Here is a 15,022-nt window from a genome sequence, read left to right on the forward strand (position 1 = left end):
TCGGAAGATGGCCAATGGGCAAGGCAATCTCCTCTTAGCCCCAGCACACGACATCTGCAATTAGACTGATAGCCCCAATGCCTCAAGGATGGCCTCTCCCCATGTGAACCAGCCCAGACCCAGCGGTCATCATCGGGAGACGTTCTCCCTGTGCACCTTCTGTGGCAGTGCTGGAGGAGGGTGGCAACACAGGAACGGGGCCTTTTCCTTGGTGGCTCCCCACTCGGGGAATGCTTTCCCCTAGGGCGCTTCCTATGGCTCCATCTTTATCTTTCTTTTGGTACCAGGCAAAACCTTTCCCTTTTCTCTGGGCTTTTAGCCCCTAATTTGAAAGGTTTTGAGTACTGTACTCAGGGCCTTTTAGTGGGGCAGGATCTAGAAGACCTGCCTGATTTGCAGAGAGAGGGGTGTGTGTGTGTGTTTTAAAAAAAGGTTTCTCTTGGTTGTGTTTGTTGTAACTGGCTAAAGTATCTATATTGTTCTTGAGTCACTTTTGTGATGAAAGCAGCTTAACGACGACAGCCTACCTTTCAGGATTGTGGCAACTACTATGGAAGATACAGTCGTACTTTGGAAGTCGAACGGAATCAGTTCCGGAAGTCCGTTCAACTTCCAAAACGTTTGGAAACCAAAGCACGGCTTCCGATTGGCTGCAGGAAGCTCCTGCAGCCAATCAGAAGCCGCGGAAGTCACATCAGACATTCAGGTTCCAAAGAACATTCGCAAACCGGAACACTCACTTCTGGGTTTGCAGTGTTCAGGAGCCAAAACGTTTGACTTGCAAGGCGTTTGGGATCCACGGTACGAGTGCAATACATGCAAAGTACTGAGCGAAAGTAGAAAGCGCTAAAAGTTTGTCAAGGCTGCCACTAATTTCGGCAGGAGAGGATTCCAAAATTCAACTCAACACTGCTCTGTGTGTGCGTGTGTGTTATAAATGAGCCTGCCATCGTTCTAACAAAGAACGTATCACAGTTTAATTTTCCTATCCACCTTTTTCCTCTAATGCACTGCCACCCCATTTACTTCTGGCTTCAGGTTTTTCATGGTTCCTTCCTTGCACCCTGACTGGACACTTCTGCTGTTTTTTATTCATACGCATGTCACTACCACCATGACGCTTGCACTTCTTTTCATCCCAAAGGTATGAAAACTCCAGAATTCGTTACAAAACTGTGCAGAGGCAAGATACCTCTGAATACTAGCTGTTGGGGACAGACAAGGATGAGTAAGAACATAAGAAGAGCCCTGCAGGATCAGGCCCTTGCTCAATCTAAGTCCAGCATCCGCTTCTCACAATGGCCACCAAACAGCCATGAACTTCCTGCCCCGCATGTGAACCTATGCAGCTGGCTGATTAAGGAAACAGAACATTACATTAGAAGGGGCACGATAAAAGTTTATTGTACTGAAAACATACACTTCACTTGGCTTTACAAAATAAAACTCTGAACTGGTGATCTCTATGGTCCCAGGCAGAGGGACCTTTTTACTCACCCAGGGCTTTTGCGGCGGATGGATTTGTGTTCCCACTGCCTGGGTCTCTCAGCTTTAAGTTTCAAACTGTGCTTTCGTTTCGTTCCAGTGTTTTTAGAAAATAAATTTGTTGCCCTTTTTACTGTTTCACAGAACCATAGAATTGTAGCGTCGGAAGGGACCCTTAGGATCATCTAGCCCAGGCATAGGCAAACTTGGCCCTCCAGATGTTTTGGGACTACAATTCCTATCATCCCTAGCTAACAGAACCAATGGTCAGGGATGATGGGAATTGTAGTCCAAAACATCTGGAGGGCTGAAGGTTGCCTATGCCTGATCTAGCCCAAATGCAGGAATATGCAGCTGTCCCAAACAGGGACCGTACCTGCAACCTTGGCATGCCCTGTGGAGGACCTTAAGGTCCACAAATGACAACACCTTGGAGGTCCCAAGGCGCAAGGTGGTTAGATTGGTCTCAACTAGGGCCAGGGTCTTTTCGGTACTGGCCCCAACTTGGTGGAATGCTCTGTCACAAGAGACTAGGGCCCTGCAGGACTTGACATCTTTCCGCAGGGCCCGCAAGACAGAGCTGTTCTGCCTTGCCTTTGGTTTGGACTCAGTCTGACCCTTATGTCTTCCCTCCCCTTACGGTTTTGATTTATGGGCTACTTTTAAAATAAGGCTGCTTTTTAAATTGCATTTTAACCTGTATTTTAAATTGGGGTTTTTTTTTTGTCCCCCCCTATTATGTTTCCATTGTAATTTTACTGCTGTTAGCCACCCTGAGCCTGGCTTTGGCAGGGTATAAATAAAATTATTTATTATTATTATTATTGACACCACACTCTTAAGACGACTGAGCTATCCAAGCATACCATGCTGTTTTGACTTGTTTTGCAGGGCACGCAGAGAACGCCTGTTATGAAGCAGCTCTGTAAACATACCGTATTTTTTGCTCTATAAGACTCACTTTTTCCCTTCTAAAAAGTAAGGGGAAATGTATGGAGCGAATGCAGGCTGCGCAGCTATCACAGAAGCCAGAACAGCAAGAGGGATTGCTGCTTTCACTGTGCAGCGATCCCTCTTGGTGTTCTGGCTTCTGAGATTCAGAATATTTTTTTTCTTGTTTTCCTCCTCCAAAAACTAGGTGTGTCCAGTGGTGTAGCGTGGGTTGTCAGCACCCGGGGCAAGGCAAGTAATTTGCGCCCCCTAACCCGTGGATTTTAGTAGGGGCAGAGAGCTGCGAGTGCGAGCGCGCCCCCCCCAGATGTTGCGCCCGGTGCGCCCGGCCCCCCCTGCACCCCCCACGCTACGCCACTGGGTGTGTCTTGTGGTCTGGTGCGTCTTATAGAGCGAAAAATACGGTGGTTAGTAAATGAGCTTGGGGGGGGGGAGCATAGTGCAAATGCAGCCTTAAGATGCAGATGGCCCAAAGTCTAGAAAGAGAGGCATTTTTTTTCTGTAATCAGTCTCTGAGCTTTTTGGGAAGCGGCAAGCTTGAAATGGGAAGACTGGCAGTGTACTGCTGAAGGGGATTCAGCAATCCATGTCTTGTCCCCCCACAGTTCCTGCATGCAGGGTCACCCTTGCGGGAGGAAATTGCTGCCGAGGTGTACGAGGACGAGCTGGACCTGAGGCGATCGGGCTCCTACCTGAACAGCAGCATCACGTCGGCCTGGAGCGAGCACAGCCTCGACCCCGATGACATTCGGGTGGGTGGAACACTCAGGACCTTCTTTTGACGCTAGCTATGCCAGAAACTGTGCAGAGTAAGAGTTGCCTTTTGCAGTCTTTCTCCTGAAGCAAACCAAATCCATGCCACACAACCCGAAAGTCAAGGAAAGCTGGGGTGGAGGTCAATATTTCCAGGCGATCTAGCTGCCTTTCTTCTCAACCTAGGGTTTTGGTTGTGGGGAACAAATTAGGAGCGGTGGGGGTGGTGATAAAGCACTGACTCGGTGCATGTGTACAGCAGACAGACTTTTTTGTGCAGGTGCACATTTCTGAGCACAATTCAAAGTGTTGGTGCTGACCTTTAAAGCCCTAAACGGCCTCGGCCCAGTATACCTGAAGGAGCGTCTCCACCCCCATCGTTCAGCCCGGACACTGAGGTCTGGCGCTGAGGGCCTTTTGGCGGTTCCCTCCCTGCGAGAAGTGAGGTTACATGGAATAAGGCAGAGGGCCTTCTCAGTAGTGGCACCCACCCTGTGGAACACTCTGTTTAGGGAAGTTTTTAATGACTGGTGTCTTAATGTATTTTTAATATTTTGTTGGAAGCTGCCCAGAGTGGCTGGGGAAACCCAGCCAGATGGGAGGGGTATAAACAAACAAACAAACAAATAAATAATTTGCACACCGATAACATCCCATCTGTGCCATCCATCCCTTACCACTCCATTCATGTTCACGTATGAATGGATGCGCATTCATACAAACATTCAGTGCCTGGGAATGGGGCAGGCAAGCCTGAGATGCTTACCTTCCATTCCTTGCTATGGGTCAACCGTATGTGTCGAGGCCACATGGGAGAACTGAAAACCTCACTGTGGTCTGCCCTACCCAGCTAAAGGCTTCTGCCAACAGTGCTTCCTTGCCTCCTTTCCCATGCCACAACTGGCCCCCGGTGGAACAAAATGCCAGCATGGAACGGGGGGCACCCATGACCCTTAATACTAGCTACTTCCAGTCAGTGCTTTTGGTTTCAAGGGGGTACTCAAGAGTATACAGTACCAGGTCCTCTTTTTTTGTTGTTAAAAAGTGTGGCACGTACTGTAGTGACTTCATGGTGAGTCCCGGCACCTATTTTTCTAGAAAAAAGGCACTGCTGGTGATCCTAAGGATAGGGGGCCCAGGACCCTCCAGATGCCATTGGACTCCCAATGCCCATCAGCCACAGCCAGGGATGATGGGAGTTGTAATCCAGCAAAACCCGGAGGGCTCGCAGGTTCTGCTCAAGGAACAGAAAGCCTTGCATTTATAAAACCCCACAGTGTTGTCGTTGAGCTCCTACGATGACACAACTGTTGCCATTAGGCTTTTGACTGAATAAGGGTTTTCTTTTTGTCTTCCCTCTTCCCCCCCCCCTTTTGTGTCTGTGTCCCCCCGCTTCACCGCAACCGCCACCCCCCTCCCCGCTACACATAACATGTAGGATGAACTGAAAAAGCTTTACACGCAACTTGAGGTTCACAAGACCAAGAAGATGACGGCCAACAACCCTCATCTTCAGAAGAAGAGAAGTTCCAAGCGGGGCCTGGGCCGCTCCCTCATGAGGCGCATCACCGAGATCCCCGAGTCGATGTCCCGGCAGCACAGCAAAGAGGAGAAAGACGGGTCTGTGGGGGGAGGGAGCCGCTCCGGGTCCTACAAGCGCAGGCCCTTGGATTCTGGCAGCTCGAGCATGAAACTGAAAGAGGACTCCTCTTCCAGACACAAGGCGGCCTCCTCGCTGAAGAAGTCCCACAGCACTTACGAACACGTGAGGGATGCCAAGGAGAACAGCTTACCAGCCAGGCACGACAGCTGCAAAGAAGCTCCTTTGCTAGACTCACTGATGAGGAAAAAGCTAGCCAAGAAAGCCTCGGAGAGGTCCAACAGCGACTCTCTTGACGACTCGGCCCCTCTGGTCTACAAGTCGGCCAGCGCTCACAACCTGACGGCGGATAAGAAGCCTCTGCATCCCAGGCCTTCCCCTCTGCAGAAATCCCTCAGCGTCGTCACCAGCGCCAAAGAGAAAGCCTTGCTCCTCACCAGCAGGGCTTACTTGGAAGACGGCAGTAAGCTAGCCCAAGACAAAGGGAGCAGAGCAGCTGTGGAAAGTGACTCTGCAATGGAAAGTGACGTCTCCGGGCACACAGAGGTTACTGATGTGGCCTCGGAGGTGGCAGCGAAACAGCTCCAGAGGGACGATACCTCAGAGGGAACTGTGAGCTCCCTCCTGGAAGATGGCAGCTCCAGCAGAGAAGCTGCGACGGCCCCCTCGACGCCCTCGGAAAGCAGATCCCAGAAGCATGTCACATACGCGTCCATCAGGAGCATCAGCGTCAACACCTCCGATTTGCTTGGGAAGAGGCACCCGATCAGCAAGAAGATACCCCCTGAACCACCTGTCAGGCAGCAAAGTTTGGCTCACAGCCTCAAAAGAAAAGACTCCGCTCCTCAGGATGGCCTGGACCAAATGCAACCTTCCTCTGAGCCCTGCCCAGGTGATCTCAAAGATGGACCCATGTTGGCAAACATATGTCCATGGGAAACAGAGGAGCCTCTGGCAAAGGCTGAGACAGAAAGGACTAGGCAGGCCGAAGGAGCCGTGCCACTTTCTTCCCCGGTGGCGCTAAACAGGCTGGCCTCCATGGCTGCAGAAGTCTGCCCTTGGGAAGTCATGGAAGTGCCCGTCCCGAGCAAAAAGGACTCTGAGACAAGCGAGTCAGACAGCCAGAAGAGTTCTCCTGAGAAACAGCCCCAAGCATCCATTTCCAAAAGCTCCATGAAAGGCTTAGGCATGGCCATCAAAGCGTTCAACAGGTCGAGGATAAAGACAAGCATAAGGGCAAGGAAGGATGCTGAAGAAAGCCAGAAGAAAAATGAGAAGGATGCCAATGGAAAGAGCGAGAAGCCCAAGCTGGCAGCGACAGCCTCAGTGTCTGCCGGAGGAGGGTCACCAAGGAAAGAGGTGATTACAGAGACCAGGGCAAAGGTAGTCAGCAAGCAAGCAACCATCTGTCCTTGGGACGAGAAAGAGGAGGAGGAAGAGGCCCTTCCAAGCACTAAGAATAGTCCAAGCAAAGCGCTGGAGGTCTGTCCTTGGGAGGTCAGCACAGAAGCAATAGGTTCCCAAGGTGCTGGAGAGATGCACCCTAGCAGGCTGGAAAGAAGCAAGAGCCAACGGGAATCTGTGTGCCCCTGGGAGAGTGTGGAGGAGGATCAAATGCGAGAGGGCAAAACTGCTACCACTCCCTCTCTAGTGGTTTCCAAGGCAGACAGCAAAAAGGCAGAGGCGTGTCCTTGGGAAGTGGCTGAGATCCCAGCCAGCACGAAAACTGACCAACCGTCCTGGGGAACCAGCAGTGCCTTGAGAGAGGACAAGGCAGTAACAGAGGGCAGAGGGAAGCCTTCTGATGGGCCCCAAAAAGGAACATCTTTGAGAGAGACTCTTCCAAGTGAATCCCAAGAGAAGGTGAGTGGCCAAGCTGATTCCAGAGATATCAAGGAGCCCTCTCTGGGAACAGAGATTGAGAAGAGCCCGGAGCAGTCCAAGGGAGACCGAAAGAAACCTGGGAGCGTTGAGAGCAGGAGGGCACAGGTTAGTCCTTGGGAATCTGAGGAGGTCGACATGAGTGTTAAAACACAGATCTGCCCTTGGGAAATGGAAGAACTTCCATCAAAGATAAAGACATCTCGGGAGGACAATGAAGGATCCTCCAAAGAGACAAAGAGCACCACCCTGCTAAGACCATCAGGAGGGAAAGAAGCCAGCCGCCAAGAAGACTCTGTTTGCCCCTGGGAGTCCATGGAACTGCCAGGGGGGAAAGATGCTCAACATGGAGCAACTCTGAGGAAATCTGACAGCGGAGCAGACGTCAAAGCGGCAATATGCCCTTGGGAGATGAGCGATGCAGCATCGGAGAAAGTGTGTGGAGTTTCAGGGGAAGGCTCCAAAGGGACTGAAGGCAAAAAGATCAAAAGTCCGCTGTCCAAAAACAGGAAACTGGAGAGAGACAGCAGCCATCAAATCGCTGTTTGCCCTTGGGAGGATGCAGGTGCTGAAGGCTCTTCTACAAAACCTGCCACCCAACCACAAGAACCGCCCAAAGCAGCTTTGAAGGCATCAAGCAGTGGGGAAGGTAAAAAACTGGAGGTCTGCCCTTGGGAAACTGATGCCGCTGCAGTGTGTCCCTGGGAAGCAGCTGCACCTTCGTTAGAAAAAGGACTGAACTGGCCTGAAGGAGAACCTTCCAAGGGCATTATATTGCAAGCACCACATCCCCTTAAAACACCAGAGGACAACATACAGCGCGGCTCTGTCTGTCCCTGGGAGGACGTGGAATTGGAGGGTACTTTGCTAAAGCCCTGTGCAAAAGCTTTAGACCCAAGTAATGTCAGCTCAAAGAAGCCTGATAGCTTCCGGAGCAAAAAGGCAGAGGTTGCTCCCTGGGAAGCACAAGAGGCAGAAGCAGGTATTAGAACAGCAAGCACAGTCTCCAAAGAGGAGAAAACAGGACCTAGGGATACAGCACCAGAGAAGGGAAGCAGCGGGACTAGAGAGCCAGTCTGCCCATGGGAGAGCACAGGTAGGGAAGATTCACTTATCCAACCTAAGCTCAAGAGTCCGGATCTGTCCAAAGGCAGCTTGAAATTGGACCGTGTGGAAAGCCAAAAGGCAGAAATTTGTCCGTGGGAAACTGCAAGCGCCGACGTTGGTGCTAAAGCAGAAATCTGCCCCTGGGAAGTGCCTCCAGCTCAGTCAGAAAGAAGGTCCTCAAAGCAAGATGCCAATGGGGCAGCAAAGGTGGTTGGAGACACCACGTCTAAACCTCGGGAGAAGGCCAGCAGTCCACGAGAATCTATCTGTCCTTGGGACACCGTGGACACCGATGACCAGTCAACAGGGCCCAGTGCTAAGAGTCCGGGCCCATCTAAAGCTGGCTCTAAAAAATCCATTAGTGTTGAAAGCCTTAAGGTGGAGGTGTGTCCCTGGGAAAGTCAGGAAGCAGAAACCAGCCCTAAGGCAGATGTGTGCCCATGGGAGATACCTTCAAGTCCAGTAGGCAAGAGGCCATTGCCAGAGGGTGCTGGGGCTCGTGAGAGCCAGAGGGCTGCCCCACTGAACCAAGTAGGTGCTTCTAAAACAACAGAGAAGGTGAGAAGTGCTCAAGAGTCTGCCTGCCCCTGGGACAGCGCAGAAGAACCCGGTGAACCCTCTGCTCAACCTGAAGGGTCCAAAATCCCTACCAAGAAATCAGACAGTGTTGAGAGCTTAAAGGCAGAGGTCTGTCCTTGGGAAGTAGCTGAAGGAAGTGCGGTGGGGAAGGAGGAGGAGGGTGGAGTCGCCAAAGGGAAAGACGGCAGCAGGAGCCCCTCCCCACGGGTTTTATGGAAGCCAATGGAGGAGCTAAGTAGCTCGCGAGAGGACATCTGTCCGTGGGAGAGCATGGAACTTGATGAACCTTCAGGAAGGTCCGGAGGCCAAAGCCCAGCCCTATCCAAAGCTGGATCAAGGAAATCAGACAGCGCTGAAAGTCTACGGGCCGAGGTTTGTCCATGGGAGACGGAGGAAGAGGAAGCAAGCAGCACGATGGACATCTGCCCATGGTCTGTAGCCACAGCCCCATTTGAAAAAGGGAAGGGAAGGGGGAGTCCACTTGAGATTTCCCAGGGGAAGAAAGGCAAGGCACAAAGAAGTCCAGACTCAAAGAAAGCTGGAGGAGAAACATTTAAGAAGATAGAGAAGTCAAAAAGCCACCAGGAGTATGGTGCCACCCGGGAGAGTATAGACTTTGAGAAACCACCTGCCAAAAGCACCCGAAGTCTAGATCTGTTGCAGGTCAGGACAGAAGTAACCAGCCCTCAAGAATCCATCTGCCCTTGGGAGAGCGTGGAACTGTCCAGCAGCAGAAGTCCAGACCTGTCCCGAGCTAGCTCAAAGAAATCAAGCAGCGCCGAAAGCTTGAGGGCAGAGGTGTGTCCTTGGGAAGTTGAGGATGAGGAGTCTAGTGGCAAGACTGATATGTTCCCCGTGAAAACGCCGCCAGCGCCAGTCGCCAGAGGGGCATCAATGCAAGATGCAAAGGGAGCGTCAATGGCCAAAGCGCTGACTGCTCCAGGTTTGAAGACAGCTGGGGGAGAAATTGCCTCTAAGAAGATAGAGAAGACTCAAAGCCATCAAGGGTTTTCTTACCCCCAAAAAACTGGCGATGAATTCTCAGTAAAAGGGAGTAAAAGCCTAGATCTGTCCAAGGTTGGCTCCATGAAATCAGAGAGTGTTGAAAGTCTAAAAGCTGAGGTTTGCCCATGGGAGACCCAGGAATTCGGATCTCCTGCCCAGGTTGAAGTGTGCCCATGGGACCTGGCCGGGGCGCTGTTCGAGAAAGGGACACTGAGTAAGGATGTGGGTGCCGTTTCAAAGGAGGGTATAACAGCAGCTTCAAAAGGCCCCGAAAAACCACCAAAACCTCTGCAGAAAGGGACAAGCGTTCGAGAAAACATCTGTCCATGGGAGAGCACGGACGCTGCAGAAGTCTCGATTGCAAGTGCTCCTGCCACCGCTGCTTCCAAGAAGCCCGGCAGCGCCGAAAGCAGGAAGCCAGAGGTCTGCCCTTGGGAAACAGATCAGCCGGAAGCATCCGCTAAAGAAGACGTTTGTCCGTGGGAAGCAGGAACGCTGTTGCCTACTAAGAATGAAAGACACACGACACACACCGGTGGGACGGAGAAGGCAACGGCCAGCGTGAAGAGCTCCCAGAGCAAAGAGGCTGGTCTGGCAGGACACAAGCCTTTGTGTCGCAGTCTTCCGCCCCAAGGTCTAAGCAAAGGCAGCAGCCCATTTGTGGATACACCAGCGAGACGCCAAGGTGACCGCCCTGCGGCTGACATCTGCCCTTGGGAAGCAGAGGGGGACTCTGTATTGACTGGGGGAGAGACTGCTGAAATCAGCAAAAGCTTCTCTGAGGTGTGTCCCTGGGATGAGCCCAGCCCTGCTGCTGCCACCGCCACTTCAATGAAAAGCAAAGAAGGGAAGGAGCCTGGGGCGGGCGAGGCGGAGGGTCCCCCCAGCAAAGCCCAATCAGACATCTGTCCCTGGGACTGTGACTGAACCCGACGCAGCCGAGGACTCGCTTAGAGAGAAAAATCTTCTTGAGAAAGGACTGCCCGTGCAGCCGCAAAATGGCTCAAGTCAGCCGGCTGCCCGGATTTGAAAACAAAAGACTTCTGCCAGCTCTGGTGATGCTGCTGACCACATTTGATAAGGGAAATGCACTACGCTTGGGCATTACCAGGCTGGCGGACTGCTGTTCGTTAGAGAAAAGTTGTACCTTCCTGCCTTCATTTGCAGAAAACCCAAGCTAGCTTCTAAAGTCTGCACGTTCCGTTCTGTGTGTGTAGCGTGTAGAACCCAGCCTTGCCTTGACGTCCCCCCAGGTGTTTCCAGACCACCCACTCCTGATGTCTGCAAACAACACCACCTGGATAACATGCTCACATTAAACAAGTAAATTAATAAGAGGGGCTTTGAGCAAGCTTGAACATCAAATCACAAGGGAACTGGGAACTATTCGACAAAGAGACTTGCATAAATTACATAGGCTTCTTTCCTGGGTTTTCTTTTACAACTTTGATCTGAACTAGGTGGCTTAACGGGTTGGGAACAAGAACAAATGTAGTTCATTGTGGCTGAGGAACGACTGGGTAATGAATCCCGAAAGTGTTACTTATTGTTTCAAGTAATGAGCGCACCTTCTGTATTCCCTTTGCAAGGGAAAGGGGATAATTCTGCTCAGGATAATCTTCCCATTTTATTCCAAACCTCATACTTGCTCTTCTCTATTTATCGCAGTAGTGGAGAACCTTTGGCCCTTCAGGTTGCTGTTGGACTACAACTCCCATCATCCCTGATCATTAGCCATGCTGTTTGGGGCTAATGGGAGTTGTAGCCCAGCGACACCTGGAGGGCCACTGGTTCCCAACTGCTGATTTATCAGAATTGGGGCCAGCCCTATCATTGGGTAAAATAAGGCAGCTGCCTCACATTGGGCATCATGAAGGCGCAACAAAGAGTTTATTCTTTGCTATTATTGCATTTGCCGCAAAGAGAGAAGAGGCGCTCATGGTATTTTCTGTCTCAGGTGCCAAAATAACTTGGCTGATCTTGGGTACTATACTATGCACCTTGATTTGGGGTGGGGTCCAACATTTGCTGCTCCAGCTTAGGCAGCAAAGCTTCTCAAGTTGGACCTGCTCCCAGACCCGCATAAGGTTAATGTTTTGTTTTTTAATGCCCCCAAAGGTATCTGAATGTTAATGTTTGGTTACCAGTCGCTCCGCAAGTCATCCCTTTGCTCCACGCCCAGATGTTTTCACATATCTTTTGGGAGGACTTGTCATGAGCAGTTTTAATAATTGGCTGACACAAAGGAAGCCTTAATGTTTGCCTGAAGTGGGGAATCTCAGAATTTTCCCAGGGATTAAGCCTGGGATTTTCCAGCCCTGCTGGATTGGACAAAAAGCCCATCTACCAGCTCAGCATCCTATTCTCACAGTGGCCAACCAGGTGCCTATCAACAGGAAGCCTGGAAACATGCTGCCTTTTCCTGCTCTGGGCCAGGCGAGTATTTCTGTTTGCCAGCATGAACCAAGTGTGCACAGTGAAGCACACACAAGACTTCCCTGCAACTGCCTATTGCAGAGGAGTGGCAGCTAAGCTGTAACTCCTACAAAGTTTGTTCATTGTTACTTGGCTACCGAAGGGAGGGAGCTAACCCTTCCTTCCTGCCTCTGCTGACCTTTAGTGTTTGAGTAACAGTAGTCTTTTGCCCTTTCTTCTTAAATTGTGTGCCAGACTTTGACCTGCTTATCCCCCCCCCCCAAATGAAACTCAGGAAGTAGCTTTAGGTTCAATACTAGGACGAGCTAATCAGCACTATGGCAGTCAGTAGGCTTTCACCTTGTCCTTTGGGGCATGCATGGTGGCATGGACAGAAATGACCCAATCCAAGAGTCACTGCAGGAGAGAAAAAAATATCTCGGTGTGGCAACACATACCGCATAAAGCAGCCTCCATATGGTGGTTGTAGCTCAGCAATTGAGCCCTCGATTGATGGACAAAGTATCTCTAGGTTGGACAGGGAAGGAAACCCTGCTAAAAGAGAGACACAGCCAGTCACTGGCCAGTTTTGTTGGAGGCACACTTTTAGAATAAAATAATAATTGCTCAGCCTCAAAGAATATCCTCCATATTCTTTATTGAGTCTCTGGTCTGACTGCCTTAGTTAGAGGCAAGCAAACCCAAAACAGTGACTGACACCGAGATGGAACATGCAGCGTCCCTCCAAAAGTGAGTAACTCTGCTGTGTCTCTGCAACTGTGAGTGACGGGATCACTCAACCACACCCGAGAGGCAGCAGAATTACACCAAGGAGACCAAGTGGGAAAGAGGCATGGCCAGAGTAGTGAATCACAGAAACACAGCGGGCAGGCGGCCTCCTCTGAGGACGGACACCTTGGGCTCAAAGGAGTCTCTTGTTTATTTCTCATGGCACACTGCTGCCATGCCCTGGGGTCATCCTTTCTAGAACGGCCAACCTGGAGAGCTTGCAGTGCAATTTTCTTTGGAGGTCCCTCTCTATTCCCAGTTTCTTTGCCCTGCAAGGCAAGGCTGCTCTTATCCCCACTCTACAAAACTTCACTGGGCCTAAGTCCCTCCTTTCTGGTCCAGAGCCAACAGTACATGGAAGCGCGCAACAGGAATGGAGGCATCTCAGCACAACATGGCAGCACTATGGGGATAGCCTATTCAAACTCAGCATCCCAGGAAGCATTGCCTACAGGAGATTCCATCCTAGCTGCCATTGTGCATAAGAAAACATGTCGCCAGGACTGGATTTCTGGTAGAAAAGCCCCTTTATAGTGTACAAAAATACAGTGGTACCTTGGGTTACAGACGCTTCAGGTTACAGATGCTTCAGGTTACAGACTCTGCTAACTCGGCAGTTGTACCTCGGGTTGAGAACTTTGCTTCAGGATGAGAACAGAAATCATGTTCCAGCGGCGCAGCAGCAGCAGGAGGCCCCATTAGCTAAAGTGGTACCTCAGGTTAAGAACAGTTTCAGGTTAAGAATGGAACTCGAGAACGAATTAAGTTCTTAACCCGAGGTACCACTGTATGGGAAGTGAATAGGTTCAACTGGCCTGGCTTGACCCATCGGCAACCTAGTGAGGATCAAGGGGTTGAGAGATGGATTCCTGCACACATCTAAAGACAAACCCATTGAACGTGAACGTTCCATTCAGATCTCCTCCTCGCCATCGCCACTTAAATTAAGAATGGGGAACCTCAGGCCCAGGGACCAGATGTCCTCCAGGCTGCCCCCAGGCCACACCATTAACCCATGCTGCTCCGTGCCCCTCTCAAGTGCTTTTGCCTGGCTGCAGTGTGACCTTGAATTGTGACCATGCTTCTTGCTTGCTTGGATGTAGGATAGACAGACACGCATGAGTGTGCAGAAACCTGACTTGTGTGTGGCTGGAATGCAGCCTACTATACAATGGTAAGAGTCATGTCCCTTACTCTACCTCCTTTTGCATCCAGCCTCACCTACTTCCTCACCTACTTTCACACCACTTGCATGCATGCAACCGCCTACCCACCCACCCCACCCCCAGCTGCCCATGAAGGGTTTGTTACCCTCCAGCGAAAAAAAGGTTCTCCACTCCTGGCTTCACTTACTGAGAATCAGGAGAAGAATTCAGGGGGAAAGGATCACTTCTCTTTATTCCCCTCTCCTCCCCATGCAAAGAAACTGCAAGCAGCACACACACACACACACACACACACACACACACATTTTCTGCTTTACAATAAAGCAGGGATCCGATATTTACTTTATGGGTCCCACTTCCCCCCTGTGAGCTGTGTCTCGTTGCACTTTTAGGAAGTACCGCTAATGTAGTGTGTGAGGTCGCCCCTGTCTGTCTCAGCACTGACTATCAAACGAGGTCATCTAATTCTGTAATAAATGTAAATACATAAATAAAAGACTTATCTCTATATTGATAGGATGTGTGTGGCTGATTCTTTGGATTTATATCAGGGGTGGATCTTCTTTTTTCTATTTTCTTTTTTGTAACACCGACTTTGTTTTCACAATGCTCTGTGCAGAAGGAATCAGGTGCTTATCGTTACCCCAGCCAATTCTGGCTGTAGTGTTTTTTAAGGCACATTTTTTTAAAACAACAACAACATCAACAACTTATTTTAGCACTGACTACATGTATAGCCTTGCTTATAAATCCCAATTTAAGAAAACAAGTCTGATATCAAGTCCACATATAAGAGGATTCAGCCTGATGCCATGTGCCCACTCTCTCTGTGTATGTGTCAGGGAAGAGGTTAGCCTTGCTGACACCTCCAATTTGGTAAGGACCGATGTTCACACCAGCTGAAACTGACCAAGCAACAATCAGGAGAACCTCCCTGTATGTTTCTTGTAGGTAGAATATTCAGAGATAGCAAGAACAGGGGAGTTCTATTTAAGCCATTATAAGAATGCAGTGGTGTGTTTGGAAAATGCAATGTTCCCAAAACAACAGGGTTTCTTTGTTAGGAACAAGGCCGGATTCCATGCAGCTACTGCACTGTTGGGTAAATGGATAGAGAGGCCCTCAGTTTAAAACCAGCTAACTCTAGGCTTATTCTGAAAGCCCAGATATCAGTTCTATCTTCCTCTACCCAAGAAATAGCTGCATGCCTCTGAACATGTGCAGAAGGCTTTCAGCCAGCTTCAACCCATCTGGCATTAGGGAGCACAGCCTTCTATAACAGAACTGTTGG

The 15,022-nt window shown here is 50.4% G+C and overlaps 1 protein-coding gene and 1 long non-coding RNA gene across 2 annotated transcripts in view; one reads left to right on the forward strand and one right to left on the reverse strand.

Annotated features, from left to right (window-relative positions):
- Positions 1–1,019, reverse strand: part of LOC310748212 — a 78,122-nt gene extending 77,103 nt beyond the window's left edge. Inside the window, exon 1 of the long non-coding RNA XR_014541206.1 lies at positions 638–1,019. This is a non-coding gene — a long non-coding RNA (uncharacterized lncRNA). The remainder of the gene's footprint in view (positions 1–637) is intronic.
- Positions 1–14,245, forward strand: part of GPR179 (G protein-coupled receptor 179) — a 46,890-nt gene extending 32,645 nt beyond the window's left edge. The window contains exons 9-11 of the mRNA XM_083582308.1: positions 1,039–1,144; positions 3,042–3,188; positions 4,628–14,245. Of these exons, the coding sequence (XP_083438434.1) occupies positions 1,039–1,144; positions 3,042–3,188; positions 4,628–10,288 (5,914 nt within the window). The 3' untranslated portion in view covers positions 10,289–14,245. The remainder of the gene's footprint in view (positions 1–1,038; positions 1,145–3,041; positions 3,189–4,627) is intronic.
- The last annotated feature ends 777 nt before the right edge of the window (positions 14,246–15,022 follow it).

Source organism: Podarcis filfolensis (genome assembly GCF_964270895.1).
Source record: "Podarcis filfolensis genome assembly, chromosome: 13".
NCBI classification, from domain to species: domain Eukaryota; kingdom Metazoa; phylum Chordata; class Lepidosauria; order Squamata; family Lacertidae; genus Podarcis; species Podarcis filfolensis.